At 31.8% G+C, this 25,264-nt stretch overlaps 3 protein-coding genes across 3 annotated transcripts; 2 read left to right on the top strand and 1 right to left on the bottom strand.

Moving 5' to 3' along the window:
• Positions 1–9,890: 9,890 nt before the first annotated feature.
• On the top strand, positions 9,891–12,600 carry LOC100257330 (L-idonate 5-dehydrogenase). The gene is made up of 6 exons (XM_059743455.1): positions 9,891–10,252; positions 10,335–10,402; positions 10,507–10,743; positions 10,880–11,170; positions 11,336–11,523; positions 12,170–12,600. Exons 1-6 carry the CDS (start codon positions 10,129–10,131, stop codon positions 12,360–12,362), a joined length of 1,101 nt encoding a protein of 366 aa, XP_059599438.1. The 5' UTR covers positions 9,891–10,128; the 3' UTR covers positions 12,363–12,600.
• An 874-nt stretch (positions 12,601–13,474) lies between these two features.
• On the bottom strand, positions 13,475–15,710 carry LOC100247077 (pentatricopeptide repeat-containing protein At2g22410, mitochondrial). The gene has a single exon (XM_010664238.3). It carries the CDS (start codon positions 15,509–15,511, stop codon positions 13,598–13,600), a length of 1,914 nt encoding a protein of 637 aa, XP_010662540.1. The 5' UTR covers positions 15,512–15,710; the 3' UTR covers positions 13,475–13,597.
• A 7,550-nt stretch (positions 15,711–23,260) lies between these two features.
• On the top strand, positions 23,261–24,234 carry LOC100255607 (uncharacterized). The gene has a single exon (XM_002270331.5). The coding sequence runs from the start codon at positions 23,659–23,661 to the stop codon at positions 23,998–24,000; it is 342 nt and encodes a 113-aa protein (XP_002270367.1). The 5' UTR covers positions 23,261–23,658; the 3' UTR covers positions 24,001–24,234.
• The last annotated feature ends 1,030 nt before the right edge of the window (positions 24,235–25,264 follow it).

Below are 25,264 nucleotides of genomic sequence, written 5' to 3'. Positions count from 1 at the left end.
TTTTAAACATAAATAAAATATTAATTTTCATAAAAATAAATTATAAATATTTATAATATTTTTATTTATAAATTATATTTGTTTTTAATAAAATTTAAAATTTTAAAAATAAAAAAAATGGAAAAAGTTGAAATATGTTGAAAAATTTACAAGTATGAGAATTTCCTATAATTCACCTTGCCCATTGTTTAAGTCAAATTGAACGAAAAGTCTTATTCACATCGAATTATATACCAATAGTGGCATAATGTCGAATAACATACTAATAGGGACATAACGTCAAATCATATACTAATAGTGACATAATATCGAATCATATACCAATAGTGACATAATGTTGAATCATATACCAATAGTGACATAATGTTAACTCTTTTAAAGCTTTTAATCATGCTTTCATTTATTGATATGATATTAACAACATTTGTTATCCACGTTCTACGATTGATAAGATAAAGATTTCATCAAATTAGCAATTCATAAAAAAAGGTCATAAAAATCTCACTTTTTTAAGTGTTCAAGATATTTGATTATAAAGGGAAAGTTAAAACCAATTGAAAAAAAAATCAATTATCGTTGAGGAACCAATTTAATATGTTGTGTGACAACAAAAACTTAGAAATAGCCATATGTCTTTACCCTATTCTAGCTATGCAATCAAGAAAGTCACATATGTTAATATATAACCTACAACAAATTATAGAGCATATCATGCATTGATCTTATTAAGAAATTGATGTCAAAAATGAAAATATGGAAGAGAAAAACATCACGTCGTTAATCAATGACAAGTTGATAATAAATATTTCTCTCTTGATGACAAGTTGGCAAAAGGCATTGATCTTGTCCCTATGTACAAATACTTCTCTCCTAACGACCTTAACTCTATTTGGATTGTTTATTTCCATTTAATATTAATCATCCAATTAAAACATTAGATTTTTTCACACTTCAAGTACATTTTAGATTTATTTGTTGTAATATTAATTAATTGTCTTTAACTCGTATCGCTTGTAAAATATTCAAAATTTCATGTTGTTTTTCTAAAATCCAAGAAATTTCATATCATTTTTCTAGAATCAGCTTTTCTTTCCTTAGGGGTGGGAAAATTGTTTTATAAAAAATAATTTTAGATCTAATAGAATGAAAAGTCTTATTCACATTGAATCATATACCAATACTGACAAAATGTCGAATAATATATCAATAGTGACATAAAGTCGAATCATATACCAATAATGACATAATGCTAACTCTTTTAAAGTTTTTAATAATGTTTTCATTTCTTGATATGATATTAACAAAAATTGTTACCCATGTCGTACAATTGATGAGATAAGGATTTCATCAAATTAGTAATTCATAAAAAATGTCATAAAAACCTCACCTTTTCAAGTGTTCAAAATATTTTATTATAAAAGGAGAGTTAAAACCAATAGAAAAAAAATCAATTATCGTCTGAACCAATTTAATATGTTATGTGGCCGCAAAAACTTAGAAATAGCCCATATGTCTTTGCCTTGTTCTAGCTATGCAATCAAGAAAGTTGCATATGTGAATATATAAGCTACAACAAATACGGGATCCATCACGCATTGATCTTATTGAGAAATTGATGTAAAAAAAAAAAAAGTAAGAGAGAAACATCAAGTCATTATTAATAATGAAAAGTTGACAAAGGGAAAAAATCATGACCCCGGGTCCATTATTCATGTATGAATAGTATTTATATAGAAAACCACCTGACAATTTACTAACATTAGTCTTATCTAATCTTGGACTCAAATTTATAATTAGTATGCCAACATTACATGGAGGGGCTCTTTTAACTTGGAGAGTAAATGATAATATACTTATTTTGACTTGATTATATTCAAGAGTTTGAAGTTATGTATTTCTTTGCACATTTGATTTTTATAACTGTAAAATAATTTATAGATGTGACATGTTTATCCTAGGATATATATAATCTTTGAATATTATATGACTATGATATGAATATTTTAGGATATCATTTTAAATGAGATATGATATTCTTTAATATTATATCTAATGGACATTGATATCTCAATCTATTATATTTAATGAGATATACTATGTCATACTTATATGTTTTTTTTTGTAAAATAAAAAAAAAGCATTATATATAATATCATAGGATATTATAAGGATGTTACATGGATATTACAGGGATATGACATGTTTATCTTAAGATATACATAATTGTTGAATATTACGTGGATATGATATACATATCCTAAAATATCATCCGCTAAAAAATTATGAAATTTCTATAAAATTGTTCAATAATTTAAAATTTAGTAAATATTTATTTATTTGTTTGTTTATTTATTCATTCACAATATTCATGGTTAAAATATTTAAAATTTATAAATAAAAACAAATGTATATTATATTATTTAATTTATTCATTTTTTATATATTAAAGAATACATATATTAGTATTATTTTATAATATATTTTATAAATTCTTTTTTTACTACAAATTTAATTTTTTATTGTACAATTTTTTTTAATCTTTTTTTGACCACAAATTTAAATTTTTAATCAAAATTTTTATTTTACAAAATAAATTTTAAATATTAACTTAGGATTAATATATTTTATGTGGAAAGAATATAAAAAATATGAATAATTTATCTCACTATTTATTGTATTTCATATTTGGTTAAATATAGGATAAGATAAAGAAAGAGTAATTTATCTTATTCCATTACCAACCAAATATAGAATAAAATATGTTATTTTCTCTCTTATTTTATCTTATATTATATTCAATCAATGCATTTGTAAGATAACAATAATAATAATATCTAGAGTCAGGTGATTTGTCATATGCCATGTGAATCATGATAGAAGAACAAAGAGCAAACCATGATGTAGCTTTTGCATTAAATATAATTTTTTTTAAAAAAAGGAATGGAATCCCATTAACCTTACCCTTCAAAATATAAAATTAAAAAAAAAAAAAAAAGATGGAATCACATTACCTTGACCGTTCAAGTTTCTATATGGAATATTGAAAAAAGGAAAAAAGACGAAATCCCATTAGCTTTATCATTCAAGTTTGTACATGGACCATCATTTATGTGTTTATTCATATTGTTGTGAAAATCATAAATATTTGAGTCATATTTTACTTGAAAAACTTTATAGTGATTCTATCAATTTCGTCTATGTTCATCCTCCTTAAGTTCCTCTCAAATGAAGGTTCTACTAATTTGAAGCTTCCATCAAACTCTTAAGTCTTTACAATTGGATTTTCGACTCCAATAAACATTACGATCAATTGTTCAAGTCTATCCTAAACTTGAAGATTAACATTTGATCCTCACTTCAATAAATGTGATTAGAAGAACACTCAACCTAACACAATTAATAAACAAGAAACAAGAAGGCTAGGATGAATAACTAAAATGCACTAGGTTGATTTGCAAATGAGAGTTAAATGCACAAAAAAAGAATGAGAGATTTTTAATATGAGAAATAGGTTGGTAAAAAATTTAAAACAAATATTCTCTATTTTATAAATGAAATAGAGCTCTCAATTTATAAGTTTCCAATTTGGGATACTAAAAAGTGCTCCAACGGGCTTTTTCAAGCTCAAGTCAATTGGTTCGCTAACCCTTGGGCATTAAATATTTAACAAGTAACCGTTGGGAGCTCGATTGGGAAGGTGAGAAGACAAGTTTATTGGATGAGAGACAAAAATTCAATGCCCCCTTGATCAGACCTTGACCAAGAAAAAGTAACTGGTTGACTTATTCCCTAACTAGAAAACCCATCCTTCTCAGGTTTAAAACTTTTTACCACTTAGGCAACAATTTTAATCACTTGATGATACGTAATTGAAAGATTATTGCCTAAAGTTTTGGATCAAAACTTGAGCGTATAAATATATGCACTTTCAAGACTTAAAGATGAGTATGAAAAATATGCATGGATTGAATTTAAAATCCTAAGTACACCCAAGTGAACATCTCATATAGGATTCCTAAACTTGAAAGACCTTTAAGCATACTTGATCTTGCACTTCTTTAATCCTTAAATGATTATCTTTGAGTTTCTTTGATCTAACTTGATTTTCTAATTGAATTTCTTCAGTAACACCCCAAACTCATCTGGATTTAAATTTATTAGAAAACTAACCATGATTTGTTATTATCAAAACTTACTTAGAAGAACTCTTGGGGTTAACAATATGATGATATTAAATCTAATATACATGAATCTTAATATATTATCTTTTCAATCTTCGATATTTGTTTAAAATAAAAATAAAAATTATATTCCAATATTTAATAATTAAAAATAATATGAAATTTATTTTTCATTTATAATATTTATGATTAAAATATTTAAATTTTATAATTTTTTTATATATTATGTTATTCAATAATACATATATTACTAATATTATATTAATATCATTTTATAATATATTTCATAAATATTTTTTATTTCTCCTTTTTCAACCACAAGTTTTATTTTTTATCAAAATTTTTTATTTTATAAAATAAATTTTAAACATTAACTTAGGATTAACATATTCAATGCGGAAAGAATAAAAAAAAGATGATAAATATGAATATTTTTATCCCACTCCTTATCCTATCTCAACATAAGATAAAATAAGATAAACGATAAAGTAATTTATCTTATTCCATTACTAAGCAAATATAAAATAAAATATATTATCTTTTCTCTTATCATATCTTATATCATATTCAATCAATCAAATACTCATTTGTATACTAATAATAATAATAATATGCTTGTGAATATGTCGGGTAATTTGGCATATTCCTATGAATCATGATAAAGGAAAATACCCAATCATGATGTAGCTTTTTGTTTTAAGAAATATATATAAAAAAAATGGAATCCCATTAACCTTACCCATCAAAATATAAAATTGAAAAAAGAAAAAATATGGAATCCCATTATATGGACCATCATTATCATTTATGTTTCATTCATATAGTTGTGAAAATCATAAGCATTGGAGTCAGATTCCACTTGAAAAACTTTATGAAGCTTGACAAAACAACACAAACTTTTTTTTTTTTTTTCAAGTGAAGATCAATTTTCAATACATCAATTAAGTACAAAATGAAAAGTAAGAGGGGTTTGTACCTAACATAAAAATTAATATTAATTATAAAATAAAAAATAAAGTTACATTTGGTTGTCAAAAAGTAATAAAAAAATAAAAAAATAATTTTCTTATATTTGATTTCTTTATAAAAATATGAAAAAAAATATAATTAAAAGTAGTTAAGAATTTATATATTTTTACATTATTTAATATTTATATATAAGAAAAAAAAATATATGAAATGAATTTGAAGTGATGTATAAAAATAATTTATTTATTTTAAATTTGATTTTTATTTTCTTTCTTTAACATTTTTGTCTCAAATTTTTCCCAATGAAATATAATCTAAAAGTCTTAATAGGATAAAATTTATTTTTAGATTTTCCCTTTTTTTTTTCGTTTCTTATCATTTCCCAAACTTCCATTTGAGACCTAGAATAAATAGAAAATAATTGATAAATTCAATAAAAATTGAACGTGGGTGGGGGCCAACCACGTGTGCATTCAAAAAAGTTGAAGGGTCAGGGGTGGGCCCCACTACTTGTGGTTGGCATACAATAATAAAATGACATGTGCAGCCTCACAGGGGCGTCTCTATTATAAAAGTGGTACCACCCTTTATATTCTCATGACAAATATTGCGCCACTTTCACATAAGTTCTGCCACACCAAGGACAAACAACTAACTTTTGGGATCGGGACAAAAAATACCCATCAAATCCGAGTCATCAAAATTAAATTAAAATGGGTTACGTGTCAAATAAGCGGACCCAAGAGTTCAATTCAATAATATTTTGTTTTTCAAATTTGAGTTGAGATTTGATTTTACCAAGTTGGTCAAGTCAAATTTAAGGAGCTTTGAAGGATTAAATTTTTGTTTGACCCCGTCCAAGGAGTTGTATTGTTTAATAAATTTAATAATCTAAAAGAGGAAGTATCTATTTCCATAAAAATAAAATAATATTAAGTATTCTGATAATGATTTTTACAAGCGTTTATAATTTAATTTAATATTTTTAAATAAGATATTTAATAAATTTTAAAAAATACTTTTAAAAATCATTTATAATATTGAAAAATCACTTTATAATGTTTTTTATTTTTAAAATACTTCGAATAGAAATACTGTCAAATTCACTTTAAGATTGCATTTAATAATATTTTTACTCGAAATAATTTTTAATGAAAGTGTTTACTTAGAGGACATGATAAGAACTTGTTTTGTAATGATTCTAGAAAACCTTTTTACCAAAAAAATAGGTATTTGAAAAATTTTAGAAAACGCTTTTAAAATTTTGAAAAACCACTTCAATCATTTTCTAATTTTATAAATAATTTTTCATATTTTTTAAAATATTTCTTAAATTTTATCAAACACTTAAATTTATTTTAAAAGCACTTTTTACACTAAAAACGCTTTATAGAATCACAATCAAACATGACTCTAAATATAGACACAATTTAATGTCTAATGTCGTTGTCCTCTAAAAATACTTAAAAAAAAATTTAAAATAAAGATTATTATAATAATATAAATTATAAATATTAGAATTATAACAATTACATCAGGGTAGTTGATGTTGGGATGGGTCAACTTATGTTGATTGTTTCCATAACATCACCACACCAAATTTAATTTGGCTACCGTTAAAGATAAGAATGCAAAATTTCTTCACTTCCACCCCCCACCCTATTTAGGCATGAAAATAACATTTCCCCTTTTTTTTTTCCAACCCACCGACACTCATCAAAACCCAACATAACATCTTTATTATTTTCCTTTTCTTTCCTTTTCATTCTTTTCCACTTAATTGCCATCCTCAAATTTTTTTTTTTTAAATTAGAGAAAAAGAAAAAAGAAAAAAAGAAAAACAAGGGGGGTAGGTGGGCAAGTGGGGAGGAGGGGTCAATACATATTTGATGGGGATGTTTGAGTTTAAGACCAAAATAATATATTTATAAAAAAAAATGATAAGAATAGTATTCATTTGAAAATATTTGTCAAAGTAGTCTTCTTTATCCACGTAAGCATCCACATAGATTTTAAGTGTAAAGAACCACCGTTGGTAACTGTGGTTTTAGAACTTACAAAAATTTCCTTAAAACCACAGTTACAAACTGTGGTTTTACAATTTCTCTTAGAACCACAGTTACTAACTGCGGTTTTAAAATAAGTTTCCTTAAAACCACAGTTACAAACTGTGGTTTTACAATTTCCTAACTTTACAATTATTTTTAATTTGTTCCCATTTTAATGGTGTTATAATTTTAATATTATTTTTAAAATATTTTTTTTATCAAAACAACCATAAAACCACAGTTATTCAAATTAGTGATGTTATATTATTCACATGTTTCCTTGATAATTTAAACAAATAAAACTCAAATGCATCCTAAAGTATAAATGAAATAAATTCTAACTAAATAAATTATTACAACCACTACCTATTTTTCTTTCATATAATTAAAAAATTATACATTTTAACCCAGACATAAGTTCAAATCATACTTAATAATAAATAACCTAAAATCATAATCACTGACATTAATTTTCATATGAAAAGATAAAATTTTAAAATAATATAAACAATTTCTTTAGTTATTTTAAAATTTAAAAATAATATGAATAAATAATTTTCTTTAGTTCATATGTGAAAATATTTGTAAAACAAATAAATATTTTATTTACTATAAATATATAAATTTTTATGGGAATGCATGTAGACCAAATTATTTTCTCAAATTTTCAAGGAAAATATGAAAAAATAAAGATAAAATATATATATATATATATATATATATATATATATATATATATATATATATACATACATATTTAAAACAGTCGTAACAAAAAAATTTGTGAAAAGCAAAGTTCTAAAATCCCATACTTTTTTATACATGAGTCCCCTTAAAAATATTTGTGAAAATTACAACATAATTGTAATTTTGATAAAAAAATATTTTAAAAATAATATTAAAATTACAACACCATTAAAATATATGCGGATTGAAAATAATTGTAAAACCACAGTTACTAACTGTGGTTTTATGGGTATTTTGATAAAATATTTTAAAAATAATATTAAAATTACAACACCATTAAAATAGATATGGATTGAAAATAATTGTAAAACCACAGTTACTAACTGTGGTTTTATGGTTATTTTGATAAAAATTATTTTAAAAATAATATTAAAATTACAACACCATTAGTAAAACCATAGTTACTAACTGTGGTTTTATGGTTGTTTTGATAAAAAAAATATTTTAAAAATAATATTAAAATTATAACACCATTAAAATGGGAATGGATTAAAAATAATTGTAAAACCACAGTTAGTAACTGTGGTTCTAAGAGAAATTGTAAAACCACAGTTTGTAACTGTGGTTTTAAGGAAACTTCTTTTAAAACCGCAGTTAGTAACTGTGGTTCTAAGAGAAATTGTAAAACCACAGTTTGTAACTGTGGTTTTAAGGAAATTTTTGTAAGTTCTAAAACCACAGTCACTAACGGTGGTTCTTTACACTTAAAATCCATGTGGATGCTTACGTGGATAAAGAAGACTACTTTGACAAATATTTTCAAATGGATACTATTCTTATCATTTTTTTTTACAAATATATTATTTTGGTCTTAAACTCTAAAATCCATGTGGATGCTTACGTGGATAAAGAAGACTACTTTGACAAATATTTTCAAATGGATACTATTCTTATCATTTTTTTTTATAAATATATTATTTTGGTCTTAAACTCGGGATGTTTAACAAATTATCTATCAAGTACTTGGTAAAAGTACAAATTTTATAGGTATGTATATTTTGGAGCAAAATTCATTGTGTAAATAACTAAATTTTAAAATTTTTATTCACCTATTTGGCAAATAGAGAGAGATTTCTTACTAAGTTTAGTTTTTATTTTTTATTTTTTTATTTATAGAATGACTATCAATGGTAACTATTTTTTATAGCAGTTATTTGTTGTTTAAAATAAAAAATTAGGAAAACATATTTAATAATTAAAAATTATTTTTTATTTTTTATTTTTAAAATAAAAAATAAAGTGTTTTTATAAAATATTATTTTAATTATTTTAAAATTTTATTATATAAATACATAGAATAATTAAAAATAAAAATACGAGGTATAAAAATTATTTTTAAAAAATATATAAAAATATTAAAAACAAGTTAAAAATATTTTAGATTTTTAAATAAATTTTTATTTTATAAAATATTAGACAAAATTTTTTTAAAACTGTTTTTAAAATCTATTTTTAAAAATAGTTTTTAAATAACCAATATTTTCATGCTTGAAGGTCATTCAGTTTGGAGATACTTATTTTTAATCCTCCCAATGGAAAAATATTTTTTGAATAGCAAAAACCCATCCAAAGGGGAGGAGCCATTTAAGACAGAGTAGTTGGGAGATGGGACCATTGTCCAACATTTAGTATTGAATACGTTCTCTATATAATAAAAGCAAACACATTCGTATTAAAATGGTACGAACTGAGATTTAGAAAAGAATATTTGGAACCCCCATCCGATGGGCATCGTTAGAAACGATTATCCAAATTTAATTTCAAATAAATTGCTTCATATTTATCTAAATTTAATTTGAAATAAATTTCAAATGTGGGATAATCTTGGAGGTGGAATAAAGAATTATGGTATCTTAACATTTGAGAAAAAATCTTGTGAAAAAGTCACACGTGGAAATAGGAGAAAATGACGAGGAAACAGCTTTTAGCTCAAACAAGAAGGGAAACAAAATCTGACATTTTGTTACGGGGAGATAAATTTGAAGAAAAAACAATTATAGAAGGAAAAGTTGTATTGATTGCAGCTCATGGGCCAACAGGATATCAGAATAATTGACAAGCTGTGGCTGTGATTGGACGTATACCCAAAAGGATTGATTCCATTGGGTGGATAAAGCCTGTGAGAAGCTCAGAGTGAGGGTCCAGAGCTCTCTGTGTGTGAGTTGTGAAAGCAGGGGAGAGAGATGGGGAAAGGAGGCAATTCTGAGGATGCTGTTTCAGGCAAGGAGCATGGAGAGGAGAACATGGCAGCTTGGCTTCTGGGCATCAAGACCCTCAAGATTCAACCCTACATTCTCCCTTCTCTGGGTATCATTCCTTTTCCTCCCTTTATGTTTTATTTCTTTCAAGTATCATTTCATAATTTCCCTTTAATTTTGTGTTGTTTTAGGCCCTTATGATGTCAAAGTTAGGATCAAAGCTGTAGGGATATGTGGAAGTGATGTTCATCACTTCAAGGTGGAGTCATCTCTGCAATTCTCATTTGCTTTCTACTATAGACCTTCTTGACTCAAAGACTAATTCAGGGTTTTTTCCTTTTTCTTTTTTCTCAATCTTATCAGACAATGAGGTGCGCAAATTTCATTGTGAAGAAGCCAATGGTGATAGGGCATGAGTGTGCTGGCATCATAGAAGAAGTTGGGAGTGAAGTGAAGAATCTTGTAGCAGGTGACCGGGTTGCTCTGGAGCCCGGTATTAGCTGCAACCGATGCAGTCTTTGCAGGAATGGTCAATACAATCTATGCAGAGAAATGAAGTTTTTTGGATCTCCTCCAACCAATGGTTCTCTAGCTAACCAGGTAATTGCTCTGTTGAAAACAGAGCTTTTAGTTTTTATGGTTTGTTGGGTCTTCTTTGATGTGGGTTTTCCTTTAGCTTGGAGTGACCATTTGGGGATGATGCCTGGCCTTGACAATATGCTCTTTCTTGTACTAGGTGGTCCATCCTTCAAATCTTTGTTTCAAGCTACCTGACAATGTGAGCTTGGAGGAAGGAGCAATGTGTGAGCCGCTCAGTGTCGGCATCCATGCTTGTCGCCGTGCTAATGTTGGCCCTGAGACCAACGTACTGATCATGGGATCAGGCCCCATCGGCCTTGTCACAATGCTGGCTGCTCGTGCTTTTGGAGCGCCGAGGATTGTCCTTGTGGACGTAGATGATCAGCGACTAGCTATTGCAAAAGATCTTGGCGCAGACGACATTATCCGGGTTTCAACGAATATTCAGGTTTGGTCTAACTATTTCCAAGTATATTTCCTTCATTCCAGGCCTAAGCACCAGGGGTGTTGAACCAGGAGTTACCACATATATCTAGTGCCTTGAAAATCTATCATTTGGTAAGGGATTCCATTTCTTTCCATTTAACAATACTATTGGTTTTGACCTCTGAAGGATCTAGATGAAGAAGTGGCAAAAATACAAAGCACAATGGTTACTGGAGTTGATGTGAGCTTTGATTGCGTCGGCTTCAACAAAACCATGTCAACAGCTTTGAACGCGACTCGAGCAGGCGGTAAAGTTTGCCTTGTGGGTTTGGCCCAGAGTGAGATGACTGTTCCTCTCACTCCAGCTGCTGCCAGGTAATTGATCTATGATTTCTCTGTTTGTCATCTATATTTGATCGTTTTCCTCAATGTTTTCAGAACCCAAAAAGTTATTGGTTCTGATCAACGATCCAATTTGAACACTGGAACGGTGATCTCAAAATATATATTTTATATATTATTAAAATAAAATAATTAAATTCATATAGGAAATTTTAAAAATCAATATAAAATAAAAATAAAGTAAAGTGGAAATGATTCAAATTTAAATTGATTTAATGAGAAATGAATAATAAATAATGAATATTCAATAAATCAATATACGATAAAATATTAAATATTAATAAAAAAAATAAAATGCAATATTCCAACTTTGCAATTCGGTGATTCAGAGGACTGACAGCATCCTCATAGGCGCCGGGTCCAGCGGCGGCAGCTGGAGGATAGTGCAGTCCGGACCGACCAGTCCAGTCCAGATTTTAAACCATGGTTTTCTTTTACTTTCACTGTTCCATTGATAAACCAACCATACTTCTGGGTGTTGAATTTGGGAAGAACCCACACACCCCCACCCCAACAGAGTTACATCGACCTCCATCTTCTTTCTATCCTATGCTTCTACTTTTGTTTAGGGCTTGATTTTGTATGTTTAATAATTGTGGTTTTTCTTTTGGGGCAACAGGGAGGTCGATATTGTTGGCATATTCCGCTATAGGAACACATGGCCGCTCTGCCTTGAGTTTTTGAGGAGTGGCAAGATTGATGTTAAACCCCTGATAACCCACAGGTTTACTTTCTCACAGAAGGATGTGGAGGAAGCCTTTGAAACCAGTGCTCGTGGGGGTAATGCTATCAAGGTCATGTTTAATCTCTAAATGGAGATCAGGCTATGTTTCTAGGCGTTGAAGTGATTTCCGGCTTGCTGCTTTTGATTTCATCTATCTATTGTTTGTGGAGACCGATAGTAATCTACATGGTAAATAAACAACAATCATCCTCATGGATGATTGTTGAAGGATATTATGTAGTAATAAACTATTGTTCTCTCTTTTAACTATTTGCATGGGGTGATATGTTTTTCTATGAAAATATTCTAGGCTATGTTGTTATTTATCTTCTTCCTTCATCAAAATGTTTTCCATATTCTTGCTAACCAAACAAGCATGAACATTCTTTTCATTCCCAAAAAATCTTCAGGGTGAAAGCATGAATGAGAAAAGAGCAGAGCAGTAACATTTGAATTCTTTTAGCAAAAGAAAACCAATCATATAACAATATGATTTCAGCTTAATCACATCCTTTGATATTTATAACATTCTATCATCATCCAATATCATGAAAAACTACTGAACGCATAAGTTAAAATGAAGATGGTTAAGTTTACTTGTTTACCTTTAAAAACTGTCTTTGAGATCTTCAAGATCCATAATGAAGCCATTCACTTCCCTTGCGATGTGTCAGGGCGCTTGCTATTTCTTCAGTCATCAAAATCTCCACCACTGCACCATGTTTGGACACCTGAAAATGTTCATGGCTCCCAAGTTCTGTAAAATGCACAGTTACCATGTAGGATGCTTGTTAGCATTTATCCCCATAACAAAAGAATGCTTGGGGTTTGAATAAATCAATCTGAGAATATCTGGTCAGTAATCTGAAAGCTGATATCTGGCTGGGTTCTCATCCCGTGATGCTGTGCCTTGCCACAGACTAAGTTTCTTTATCACCATAGAGAAGTAAAGGGCCTCTTTTCACAGCTTTCTAAGTGTACAGAACTGTCTCTAGGGTTACAAAGAAAATTCAGGCTGCATTAGGGTTTACACTATAAGCTTTTGATTCCAAGCGCCAAGACCACCTCATCAAGTTGCTTCACAACATCAGGCAAGCCATGGTGAATTCTAAGACCACTATACTTTCAGCTGCAACATTAACCAACCTTTATTTCACCCACGCAAAGGTGAATTTCAAAAAGCCTGACTATTCCCACATAGAAGCAAATCAGACTCTGACAAGGATGATATTTGGATAAAGTACCAAATAGGATCATCTTGTGGACAATGCTAGCTGTATCAATATAAGGTACAGTTTATTTTTAATTGTCTGTACCTATTGTTCATATATTGATTTTCCTATAACTGCCATGCATTGATTTAGGGATATCTGCACTTTTACATACTGTAAAATCATTCCTTGTTTCAACTTGGAGAAGACCAGGTTCTTGAGAGTAATTTGACACCATGCCATCCACTTCAATAGAACTACTCCCAGATGGCTTCTGCACATCACTATCCTCCATCAACTCTCTCATTTTCATAGCATCATCCCATCTATCCACCCCTGCATAGGTATTAGATAGAAGAACATAATTCCCACTATCACATGGATCCAATTCAAGAAGCCTCTTGGTGGCAATCTCAGCTAGGACAACATTTCCATGAAGCTTACAAGCACTCAGCAAAATCCTCCATACTACAACATCAGGAACTATTGGCATTTTCTTTATGAACTCATATGCCTTATCTATGTTGCCTGAGCGGCTCAAGAGATCAACCACACACCCGTAATGCTTCATAGCTGGTACTAATCCGTGAACACTTTCCATACTTTCAAAGTATTCCAAACCTTTATTCACCAACCCAGCATGGGCACAAGCTAGTAAAATCCCAACAAAGGTTCCATGGGTTGGCTGAACACCTTCTCTCAACATTTGTGAGAAGAGGTCAAGTGCAGAATTCGCAAAACCATTCACAGCAAGGCCTGAAATGACAGAAGTCCATGACACAGAGTCCTTATCTTTCATTCTGTGAAACACTTCCAATGCCTTCTCTACCATCCCACATTTGCAGTACATATCTATTAAGGAGTTCCCCACATAAATATCTGCTTGTACACCATGCCTGCGAATATAGTGGTGAACAGCCCATCCCACATCCAGCTTGCCTAGATGGGCACAAGCTGAAAGCACACTAGCCACTGTAACTTTATCAGGTTTCACCTTAGCTGCCATCATTTCTTGAAAAAGCTTCACTGCATCTGAAAATTGGCTAGCTTGAGAGTAACCTGTTATCATAGAGGTCCAAGAGATCACATCCCTCTTCGGCATGTTATCAAAAAGCTTCCGAGCTGCAGTTAAATTTCCCACTTTTGCATGCCCCATGACCAAGGCGTTCCAAGAAACAATATTCCTTTCCCGCATCCTATCAAAAACTCCTTGTGCCAATTCAGCTAAACTACGCCTCCCATACATATCAATCAAAGTGTTTCCCAAGTAAACATCAATCTCAAGATTATTTTCCTTTATGTACTTCACCATTGAATCAGCAAACTCCCAATCACCCAAATGGCTACAAGCTAAAATAATCTTCACCATAGTCACTGCATCAGCCTTTATATTTGCTGCTGTCATAGCATCAAAAAGACGTAACACCTCCTTATATTTATTGTACTGACTATAACCACAAATCAAAGTGTTCCAAGAAACCAAATCCCTATCCAGCATTCCATCAAACATTTTCTGCGCAAAACCCAATTGACCACACATTGCATACATATGAATCAGAGCATTGGAAACAAAAAGATACGACTCAAACCCGAGTTTCAGAGCATGAACATGAATCTTTCGACCAGACACAATATCCGAGACCCGAGCACAGGCCTTGAAAAGAAATATAAGAGTCAGATTATTCCCAGTTATTCCTTGGTGATGCATACGAGTATACATGTGAATTGCTTCAACTGGATGGTCACTTTGTGACAAACCCCGGATCATATGGTTCCAAACAACCAATGTGGGACATTCAATCTGATTAAAAACGAGATGGGCTTTGTGCAGATTTGTGGATGATAGAGAATACGATCTGATAACATCAGACATTAAAAAGGGGTCAGTGTGCAATTGGGTTCTTATGAGGTGTGCGTGGAGCTCTTTACTGGTGTCCGTGGATATTGAATTCTTGGATACTCGCCCTGATTTTGGGGCCATAGAAGAGCTCGTGAAGAGACGCGTATTGGGCGTCGCGAGTTTCATGAGAAATTGGAATGATTATGGAAGACAAATGGAGGGAAAATTTGAATGAGGATCATAAAAAATCTTGGATAGATGTAACCTCCCGCCCGGAACCAGGCAACGTGACTTGGGTCGCGATTTATGAACGAGGGTCTCATAAAATCTTATATTAACTGGGCTTTCCAGGTCTACAATAAACCGATTCTGATTTCAGTGGGTGGGCCTAACCTTGCATACGGCCCATCAACGTTTTTTCTTTCTGGTGGATTTTCAATATCCCATGCACTGTGGAAGAGCCAAACAGTTTCCTTTTTATTGAAGGCTTGACTATTTTAACAGTTCACATGTGAGTATAGAATTTTGGATGAAATTTGCCCTTTAATCAAACAAAATGTTTGTTTTAGGCACATTCCAAAACTATTGTTTGAATTAATTATTTTTTTAAAAAAATATTTAAAAATTATTTTCAATTGTTTTACCGAGACTATTTTAAAGAAATAATTGAAAATAAAACATATATAAAAGTTATTTTCAAAAATTATTTAAAAACAAACCTTTTAAGATTTCAAATAAATTTTTATTTTATAAAATATTATAAAATTATTTTTTAAGACTGTTTTAAAAAACTATTTTTGATAGCTATTTTGAAAATGTTCTCAAATTGCCATAAATTTTTTTTTTAAAAAAGTAAATTTTTATAACGAGAATGTTCCCAGCCCTAAGTTCTAAATAATTTTTGAATAAGATAATTCTTAGTAAAGTTTTTTCAGTTTGAGAAAAAAAAAAAAGGTTAATTAGGCTATTTTTGGTAACTGTTTTCAAAAACTAAAAAATAGTTTTTTAAAATTATCCTATGATGTTTTGTAAAACAAAAGTCTAGTCTAGTTGAAACCTGAAATGTTTTTAACATATTTTAAATATTTATAAATATATTTTCAAACATTTTTTTTTGTTTAATGCTTTATTTTTTATTACTCTATGTGTTTGTATAATTATTTTTTTTTAACAATCCTTAAAAAAGTAAATGAAAATAACTAAAAACAGCTAAAAGATGTTTTTTAAAAACATATTTTTTTTTTAATTTTTAAGAATAGAAAATAGAAAACACTTTTCTAATCATCAAAAGTGTGTTTTCTAAGAATATAAAACTGTTCTTAAAAACAGTTGTCAAACAAGGCCTTAACTTTTTATTTTATTTATTTTATTTTTTAATAATAAATAATTGAGATTTTTCTAAAAATATTTCAAAATAAAATAGTTTAATATTTTTAATAATTAAAAATTTTTGGACATATTTTGAGATTAGGTTCCTTCTTTTTAATCCCTCATTTTTTTAATAAATAATTGAGGGTTTTCTGAACCTATAAGCAAAAATAACAAACAAAAATGGGCTTAATTTGATTCCATCTCTATAATTTAATTTATGCAACTCATATATTTTTCTTATTCATAATATAAATCCACTATTTTCTTGATAGGGCAAGGTCCGGGCTCATACCGGAGTGTTTAGGCCAGGCCAGTTAATCCTATGGCTGACGTCTGGGTGGCTCTCAGTCCAATGTGTTGGTCTGGTCCACACCTAGCTCAACTATCCAATATAGCCATGACTAATTCAAAGTGGGCAGAACCACAAGGTTCAATTCTCTATGTGTATGCTTGCCATACAACCAATAAAATAAACCTAGAAACCATATGGAAGGGCCCAAATAATTGTTTCAAGAAGAGTAGGTGACCTACAACATATATTTTTCTGATAAGATTTAAACTCCAGCCCTCCACTGCTGTCTTAAGATGTGAAAATTATGAGTGGTGGTAGCGGTGTGGTGGTGGTAGGTGGTGGTCTAGGAGCGTTGGAGTAAAGGAACCCAAGTCAAACCATGATCCTTCTAGGCCCTTGGTGGGTCTGTTCCTAAGTCAACTATGCTAACCATTACTAATCCCAAATATGGTTTGGCTTAGACCATATAATGGGCCAGTTACCAGTCATTTTAATATAGAAGAATCAGAATAAAGACACATATCCCATGCGTCACTGTCCTAAATGATAGACATTTGAAGCAAATAATGTGGCCGAAATAAGCTTCCAAATACACTAACGCTATGACATCGGATGATTGAGATTTCCCACAAACTATTGTTGGTGTTCAATGCATTCAATGATGACAGATGGTGACATGAAAACACGTTTGCCACCATTCTTCTTCCTCTTTCCCCTAATTTTATTCTGTGACTTAGGTTTTTTGTCCTACTTTCTCCAAAATTCTGAACTTAATCAAAATAAGTGGCTGATTACTTCTCTAAATCAACCTTTGATTTGATTCATGCACCTTGACCAACTTTGTCTCGTGAATTCGGAAACCATTGACCCATGGTTGCTTCTCGCTACCAATCCCCATATATATAGTATTATCAGCTTGATGGATTGGTTAATCATGAAGTAAGTAGAACTTCATTGATTAAAAAAGGTAAACCCTAAATTGGAATATGATGAGATCGAGGAAAACAAGCAACATATATATATATATATATATATATATATTTTGCCCAAACCATATAAACATGTTTGGTCACATAAGATATCGGATACTGCTTAGTCTAAATTGTAGAAGCATCTGTATTGGACCGGCTTTGAACTTACATAAAGTTTAGAGTACTTAAGCTATGCCTTTTTAGTGTCATGCACAGTAAAGCTCAAGTGCAGGGCCGGTTTGGTGTGGCACTAACTTTAATTAATGGGGTACGTGCTAATCATTAGTGCTCATTACATTTACTTAACTAACCAACAATGATAAATGGGGTATGCATGGGTCCAAATGACTCGAAGAGTTCGGTGGATGAGTTGAAAATTGGTTAAGTACTTTGATTTTTCTTAACATTTCAGCATAGAAGTTGGTGGTACTACTCAACATTACCTATGAATCGACTGCAGAATATGTCATATATACCAAGCTCAAATAGGTTGTAGGATTTCAAAATTGGGGAATGTAGCATGCTTGGGATCATGCGGAGGGTTAACCATCTGCTAAAGGTTAGGTGATTTGTGCCCAGTTGGGTATTTTAATAAAAAAATATTTATAAATCTTATGACCTCATACTAGCATAGCAAAGCTATTATAGTATAACAGCTCTAGGGTCGAACTCTGGGATGGGTTTTCACTCTACCAGTGATAGACTCAAGATTATAAATTGAATCTGATAATTTCCTTTGTCAAAAACTTAAAGTTTAAAAGAAAATAAAATTTGTTTTGAAAATGGTGTTTGAAACTAAACTAACATAGAACTAGGTAAAAATAGAAGAAAGAAAGTCTCCCGGAGCTAAAGGTTGCTAGGATCAATTTCAGAATGCAAAGTGGGAAATTCCGGATTTTTCTCCTCGTATTGGGGACAACAACATAAAGGATGGTTGTTTCCCGAACCGGTATGGGTTTAACAATGAAGATTTAATCCATAAAAAGTCAAATAGAAATGGTAGTCAAGTTCCATTAATGGCTTTAGACACTAGGGGTCTTCACCTTGACCCACTTTCCAATGGCTCGTACATGATAACTAATGGTCTGATGTGGATCTAGCAATAAGTATCCATAGAGATCTAAAGCTTATCATGTATTGGCCATTCAAAGTGATTCTAAGGGATTTAAAGCAAAACTTTAGATTTAAAAGCCATTTATGAACTCCAACTACTTGTATTTAATGCACGAGAGTTTTCCACTTTTGCATCTGGACTTTTCACCTATCTTCCTTCACTCCAAGAAACTAAAGGTTTAGCCTCTCATCCTCTAGGAAAACATCCTCAGAGGTTGTTTGGCTTCCAAGAAAAGAGAAAATAGAAGAGAGAAAAGGAAAGCAAAGAGAGCTCTGTATTTCTCCTTCCAAAACTATACAAAAGTTGGTCTCCTGGAACAAGCTCCCTAGCGAGAGTTTTTTAAGTGTTTACAAGAGAGTTTATATAGGAAGGTAATTTACCCTTCCTTGAATACTTCCTAGCTAAGGAATTACATGAGTGACTGAATACAAGGAGAAAATGGAGATTTAGACACAAAATATCAGAAGAAAAAGAGTCGGTGCACAAATATCCCAGTTTCGCACGTTGCATGGTGACTTGCGAAAATTTCGCAAGTTGATTTCGCAACTTAGAATCCACTTTCGCATGTTGAGATCCAAGTTCGCAAGTTGCAAAATCACTTTCTCATGTTGGGCTTCACCGCGACTGCACAGCTGCCATCCACTTTAAATTTCGCATGTTGAAGTTCCAATTTTGCAAGGTGCGAAATTGTCCCTCAACTTGATACAGTTGTCTTTCGAAGGCCATATCTTCCTCATTTTAGCTCCAAATCGTACACGGTTTGAGGTGTTGGATTCTTGACTTCCTGAGCTTTGAAATGGTATATAGCATGTAGAAAATGGACTTCGGAAAGTGCTCCAAAAGTGCGAAGGAAGACTGTAGCTGCTATCCTCTGTTTTCTTCACTCTGTTTTCCTCTCTCCATTGCTCTTTCCTTGCATACTTTGAACGACTAAGGCAAAGGACTATGAGGTTCCAAAGCTTGGTTTCTTCATGAATTTGAGCTTCCAAAAGCTTTGCCATGAACTATATACAACTCTCCCTCATTCTTAAATTGTTTTGGTGAGTAAAAAGTTATTAAAAACACCAAAACTTAACACAATTTGATTATAAATGATTGCAAGGGTCCCTAACATGTCAATTGAGTTAAAATGTAATAATTACTACTCAAAGGTGTTTAAAAGAGCTAATTACAAGCTACAAAATAGCATGTTTTAAGTAGTAATCATTAGGGTTAGGGTGGGGTGTGTTGATAGCTAGACGTAAAAGTATTCATTGACTTCATCGTTGATGGGACCCTGAAATGTCTTTAGGCTCAAAATCTTGGAAGAGGGTTCATGTGATTTGCCAAAAGTACTGCTCATGGAATATTATTGTTGAAACATGGTTGGTGTACTAATTAATCTTTATAAGACTTGACAAGAATATATAAAGAGTAGTGCAATTAGTTAATAAAGATGCATTAACTACTTCAAAGGATTCTGGCCATGATTAGGACTGTTATTTGGCATGCTGAACATATAAAGCTAATATGGAGAAACTTGTCCCCTCTCACTGTATCCAATATTTTATGCGTATATCCTCGATATCTACTATATGCATGCCTCATAAAGATGCTTAAGCCACCAAGGATATGAAGAGGGGGCAGTGATATTTGTGTCATTTTCCACTTAATTAATGTAAAGGTGATTGAGGCATGGGTATAATGAGGACATGGTTCACATTTATCTACATATATTTTTCCGGTTCTTTCTTTGGTTAGCTAAGTGATATAAAAAGCCTAACATAGACCAATTGTGCTTCCTAGTTGGATGGGCACTTGTAATTATCACAATCAGCCTCGGCATCAATGATCAAACCAAGGACTCATTAGTTGATGCCTCCATATGCTTTTGTGATTAAATGAAAAACCATTAATTTAACCGCATACGTATTCACGAATCTTATCACCTATAAAGGAGTACAACTTTTGAAAAAAAAAAAGTTATCAATCAAATTTTAGGATGACATGTTCCATGACAATATGTTCAAGAAGGCTCTTAAAGCTTAAAATGCATCTACATAATGAGCTTATAAGATATCATAATCATTTCATGTAAATACATTCGTATCGTGTCTTATAAGATTGTAAGGTAGAATAGTAGGATTAATTAAATAAAACATCTTTTATTAGCCGCACAAGAGTTAAAAGATAGTCTCTTATATCATTTATAATCACCTGCTTCTAATGTTATTTGTAATAACCTACTCCTAATCGTGTAATCTTTGTTCATTTTAAGTCTAAAGGATAATTTAAAATGTGTTTACATGATAAAAAGAAGTCGATACATATATGACCCGTTTTAAAATTCGTTTAAGTGATTAGCAGAAGTAAATACATGTATAGCTTCTGAATAATTTTTTTCACCATCCAATATGTGGGATATCACATACATGATACATGTTGTGGGTTGGGAAGAGTTCAATCCTGTTCTCATGCATGTTCTACTAAGAGCAGTTAGCTTTGATGACAACATCCCCTGAACTACCTGTGAGCCAGGGCGGTGGCATTTAAGTCAACGGCCTCGACAGTAGCGTTTTTGGCTCTCCCAATGAACTTTCCATATCCAAGATTGAAGACAATGAACCCACCTCCAAAATGCCAAAATCATCTTCTGATCTGCAGTGGTCTACACGATTTGAAAATGATGTTGAATTTTTCTTTCTTTAGATGTGCAAGAGCTTGGATGGGTCGCAAATGAGATGGAAGTGCATGGCTAAGTCAGCTGGTCCAGCCAACTTTAAGGCACGCCAAGAAGGGGAAAAGGTCAGAAGACCCCAAGCGGCAAGCCGATATGGTCCCATAATTGGTTGTTTGTAGAGTAGCTAGCCTTCCCTATTTCTCTGGGTTGTGCATTAGTTGGACGGTTTTGGGTGTTTTGATGGTTACATTTTTCAAAGGTGGAGTGTGGGGAGGGCACAATTTCTTCACGCAATTTCCAACTTCCCCACACAAGTTGCAACCCCATCACCTCTCTCTCTCTCTCTCTCTCTCTCCCCGTCTCTCTCTCCCCCATTTCCAAGAAAACCCACATATACCCTTTTGCAAAAATCTGTCCATGAAATGGGTTATGCTTTTGTCTATTTGAGCTTCAACATTTTCACTCAGAATCTCTCTCCCCCCCCCCCCCCCCCCCCCCCCACCCACCCCCATCTCTCTCTCTCTCTCTCTCTCTCTCTCCCCTATTTCCAAATAAAAAACCCATATATACCCTTTTGTAAAACTGTGTCTATGAAATGGGTTTTGCTCTTGTCTCTTTGAGCTTCAACATTTTTAAAATTTTTCTTGGTGTTTGTTCTCATGCACCCTCTAAGCCTTATTTGCATGCACCTTAGTTATTTGGAAGGCAAAAATATAATAAATAAGTGGGGAAAGACAGTGATCCCTGTAAATTAATTAAAATATTGGAGGACACTAAAAGCAATTTGGCAATCAATGTAAATGCAATGATTAAAAATATTAAAGCATTAATCAACCATGTCATGAATTGAAATCTATGGAATATTGAAAATGATAATTTATTTTTAGAAGCAACGTTTTGAGGTCCAAAATTTTGAAACGTGTCATGATATAATATATTAATATGCATATGTATCTTATATTAAATCGTAACAAATACAAATAATTATCCCTCCATCAACGTTTAGGCAAATTGGGCATGATTTGGGCTTTGATCCTTGATTTTAGTGTGATATTATATTAAGGATTTTGGAAGGAAAATCAAGGAAGATTTTTTTTATATTCAATTATTATAGTTAGTTAATAAACTTTGCAAGGAAGATTGTAACATAAGCAATTCTAAAAAATAAAACTTCTCGAACAAAAAAAAAATAGTTTAATTTGTTGGAAAATGCAACTATTATTATAATATACTTATAAAACCGGATTTGATAGTAATTTTAAAAAGTATTTTTAAATTAAAAATGTTTGAAACACTAGAAACCACTATCAAACTTATTTTAATGGATAATTCTTATTTTTTAAAATTTTTTATTATAGCATATATTAATTTACTCTATTAAAAAAAATTGTATTTGACCCATGGAATAGTGTCCAAATACCCACGTTTGGAGGTCATTTTTGGGTTCAAAACCGTTGAGAATGATCAAAATAATGGTCATATTAAATCTATTTGAAGAGGTGATCCTTGGCCACTAGTCATATATAGAATGGCGCCATTAAAACTTTGAGCCGAAAACCTCTAACAAGAAACACATGAAATCTCGAAGTTAAAAGAAAAGAATTATACGGAATCCACGCGTCAAAAGCCTTCAGAGACAATTGGGTGGGAAGGAAGGTGAGTCTTGTAATCACTCCAAGCTTAAGTCCCAAGGCCACGTCCGCCTGTCGTTGAACCCAACTTCCCCACAAACGATACGTCCAAAGTCTCCTCTCTCCCTTCCTCTCTCTCTCTCTCTCTCTCTCTCTCTCTCTCTTCCCATATAAACTCCAAATTTCTTCCGTTTTTTCTACACCCATCTCTCTCTCCTTTCCTCTTTCCCTTTTCTTTTCGTATATATATATATATAAACGGCAGGCCCCTTCTGCTTGATCATCTTGTTTCAATATGTCTTTCCACAAGCCCAGATTTTCAAGGTCATCAGTAGCAGTAGCTGATGCTGCTTCGTGTTACTGTGCTGTTATTCTGGTGGCTTTAATCCTCTTGGCCTCTGTCAGAGAGTATTCTTCTCTCCCCACAGACGAGTCGGTGAAGGGGCACCAACTTCTGGCGCGGCCATGTGATGAAATCTATGTTGTTGGAGAAGGAGAAACCCTCCACACCATCAGCGACAAGTGTGGAGACCCGTATATAGTCGAGCAGAATCCACATATCCATGACCCAGATGATGTCTTTCCTGGACTTGTCATCAAAATCACTCCTTCAAAGCAGAGGAAGCTGCTGAGGTAGTTTATACCTTTTGATTACAAGGTTGTATTATAAGGAGAATCGATTCTCATAGGAAGCTAGAACCCTTCTTTTTTCTATACTTTTTCTTTTTCTTTTTGGTTGATGTAAAGGACCCAGCCACATGATGGTGCCTGAAATAAGTTCATGGGCCGCTGCTGTTTCCCTTCTTTGTTATATATATATATATATATATATCGATATATATATAGAAAAAGAAAAAAAGTCCTTTCAATATGAGTTTGTAGGATATGAAAATGATGGATTCTCTCTACTTGTGTCTGTCATTGGGTATGCGAAGAAGATGAACATGAGGTCTTCTCAATATGGGATTCTTCTTGACAAGGAAGAGAGCTTCAGGGGATTGGTAGTTTACAGTGACTCTGAAACTTATCTTGGATTCTATATTTCCATTTCAAACCTCCATTTTTTCTTCTTTGCATGAAGGAAATGGATTTTGTTTCGGAAATCCTAAGAAAGGAGGGAAGGATAAATTTAATGGATAAACAATACTTCCATCATCATTATCTTTTCCTTTTTGAAGCAACTAAAAAGAGAAATAAAAATATAAGAAAAAATTGAAGGCGGTTGGGTAAGAAAGCAGCAAAGACAAGTGATCATGCCTTCATCAACTTTGTCTCAACTCAACTCAAAACCCTCTCTTGTCAGTATCAGACTATCAGTTTGGTGATCAACACCGAGAATTCATTCACAATCCTTTTACCTCACACCTTCCTCTTTTAACATCAACAATCATCCTCAAAATTTTTCACACCTTCCTCGTTTTAACTTTACCAATCATCATCCCCATAGAGTATGATTTCTGACATTTGAGATTGGACCCAAGCTTCCAATTGGGTGTGTCCTGCAGGGCTGAACCCCTTAGGGTTACCAAATGGTTGGTCCAATTGAACAATTCAATGGCGGGAGAGAGAGTAAAGACTAGAGAGGGGTTTGTGTTTTGAGTGTGGAGGGGGGTGATGGCTTGACCCACTTGGTCTAAGGGGGGAGTGGTTAGAAACTTGGAATCAGGGGTCAAAGGACGCATCAGCTGTCTCTCTTTCTAATCGTATTGTTTAAGCTTTAGGGTGATTTAATATTTGACACGTTTAGGGTCCAAATGAATGTAAAATAAAGTAGTTAACAACTCTCTTTGGTGGTCGGCTACTTGTGTATGGTACGATGGCTAAGTTCAATGAGATGGGGATTGCACCCATCATTCAACTTTTGATTTCTTTCTTATGTTTTTACTTTTTATATGGTGTGG

Source organism: Vitis vinifera, chromosome 16 (assembly GCF_030704535.1).
Source record: "Vitis vinifera cultivar Pinot Noir 40024 chromosome 16, ASM3070453v1".
NCBI lineage: Eukaryota > Viridiplantae > Streptophyta > Magnoliopsida > Vitales > Vitaceae > Vitis > Vitis vinifera.
This window is presented reverse-complemented; position numbering and strand designations above follow the sequence as displayed.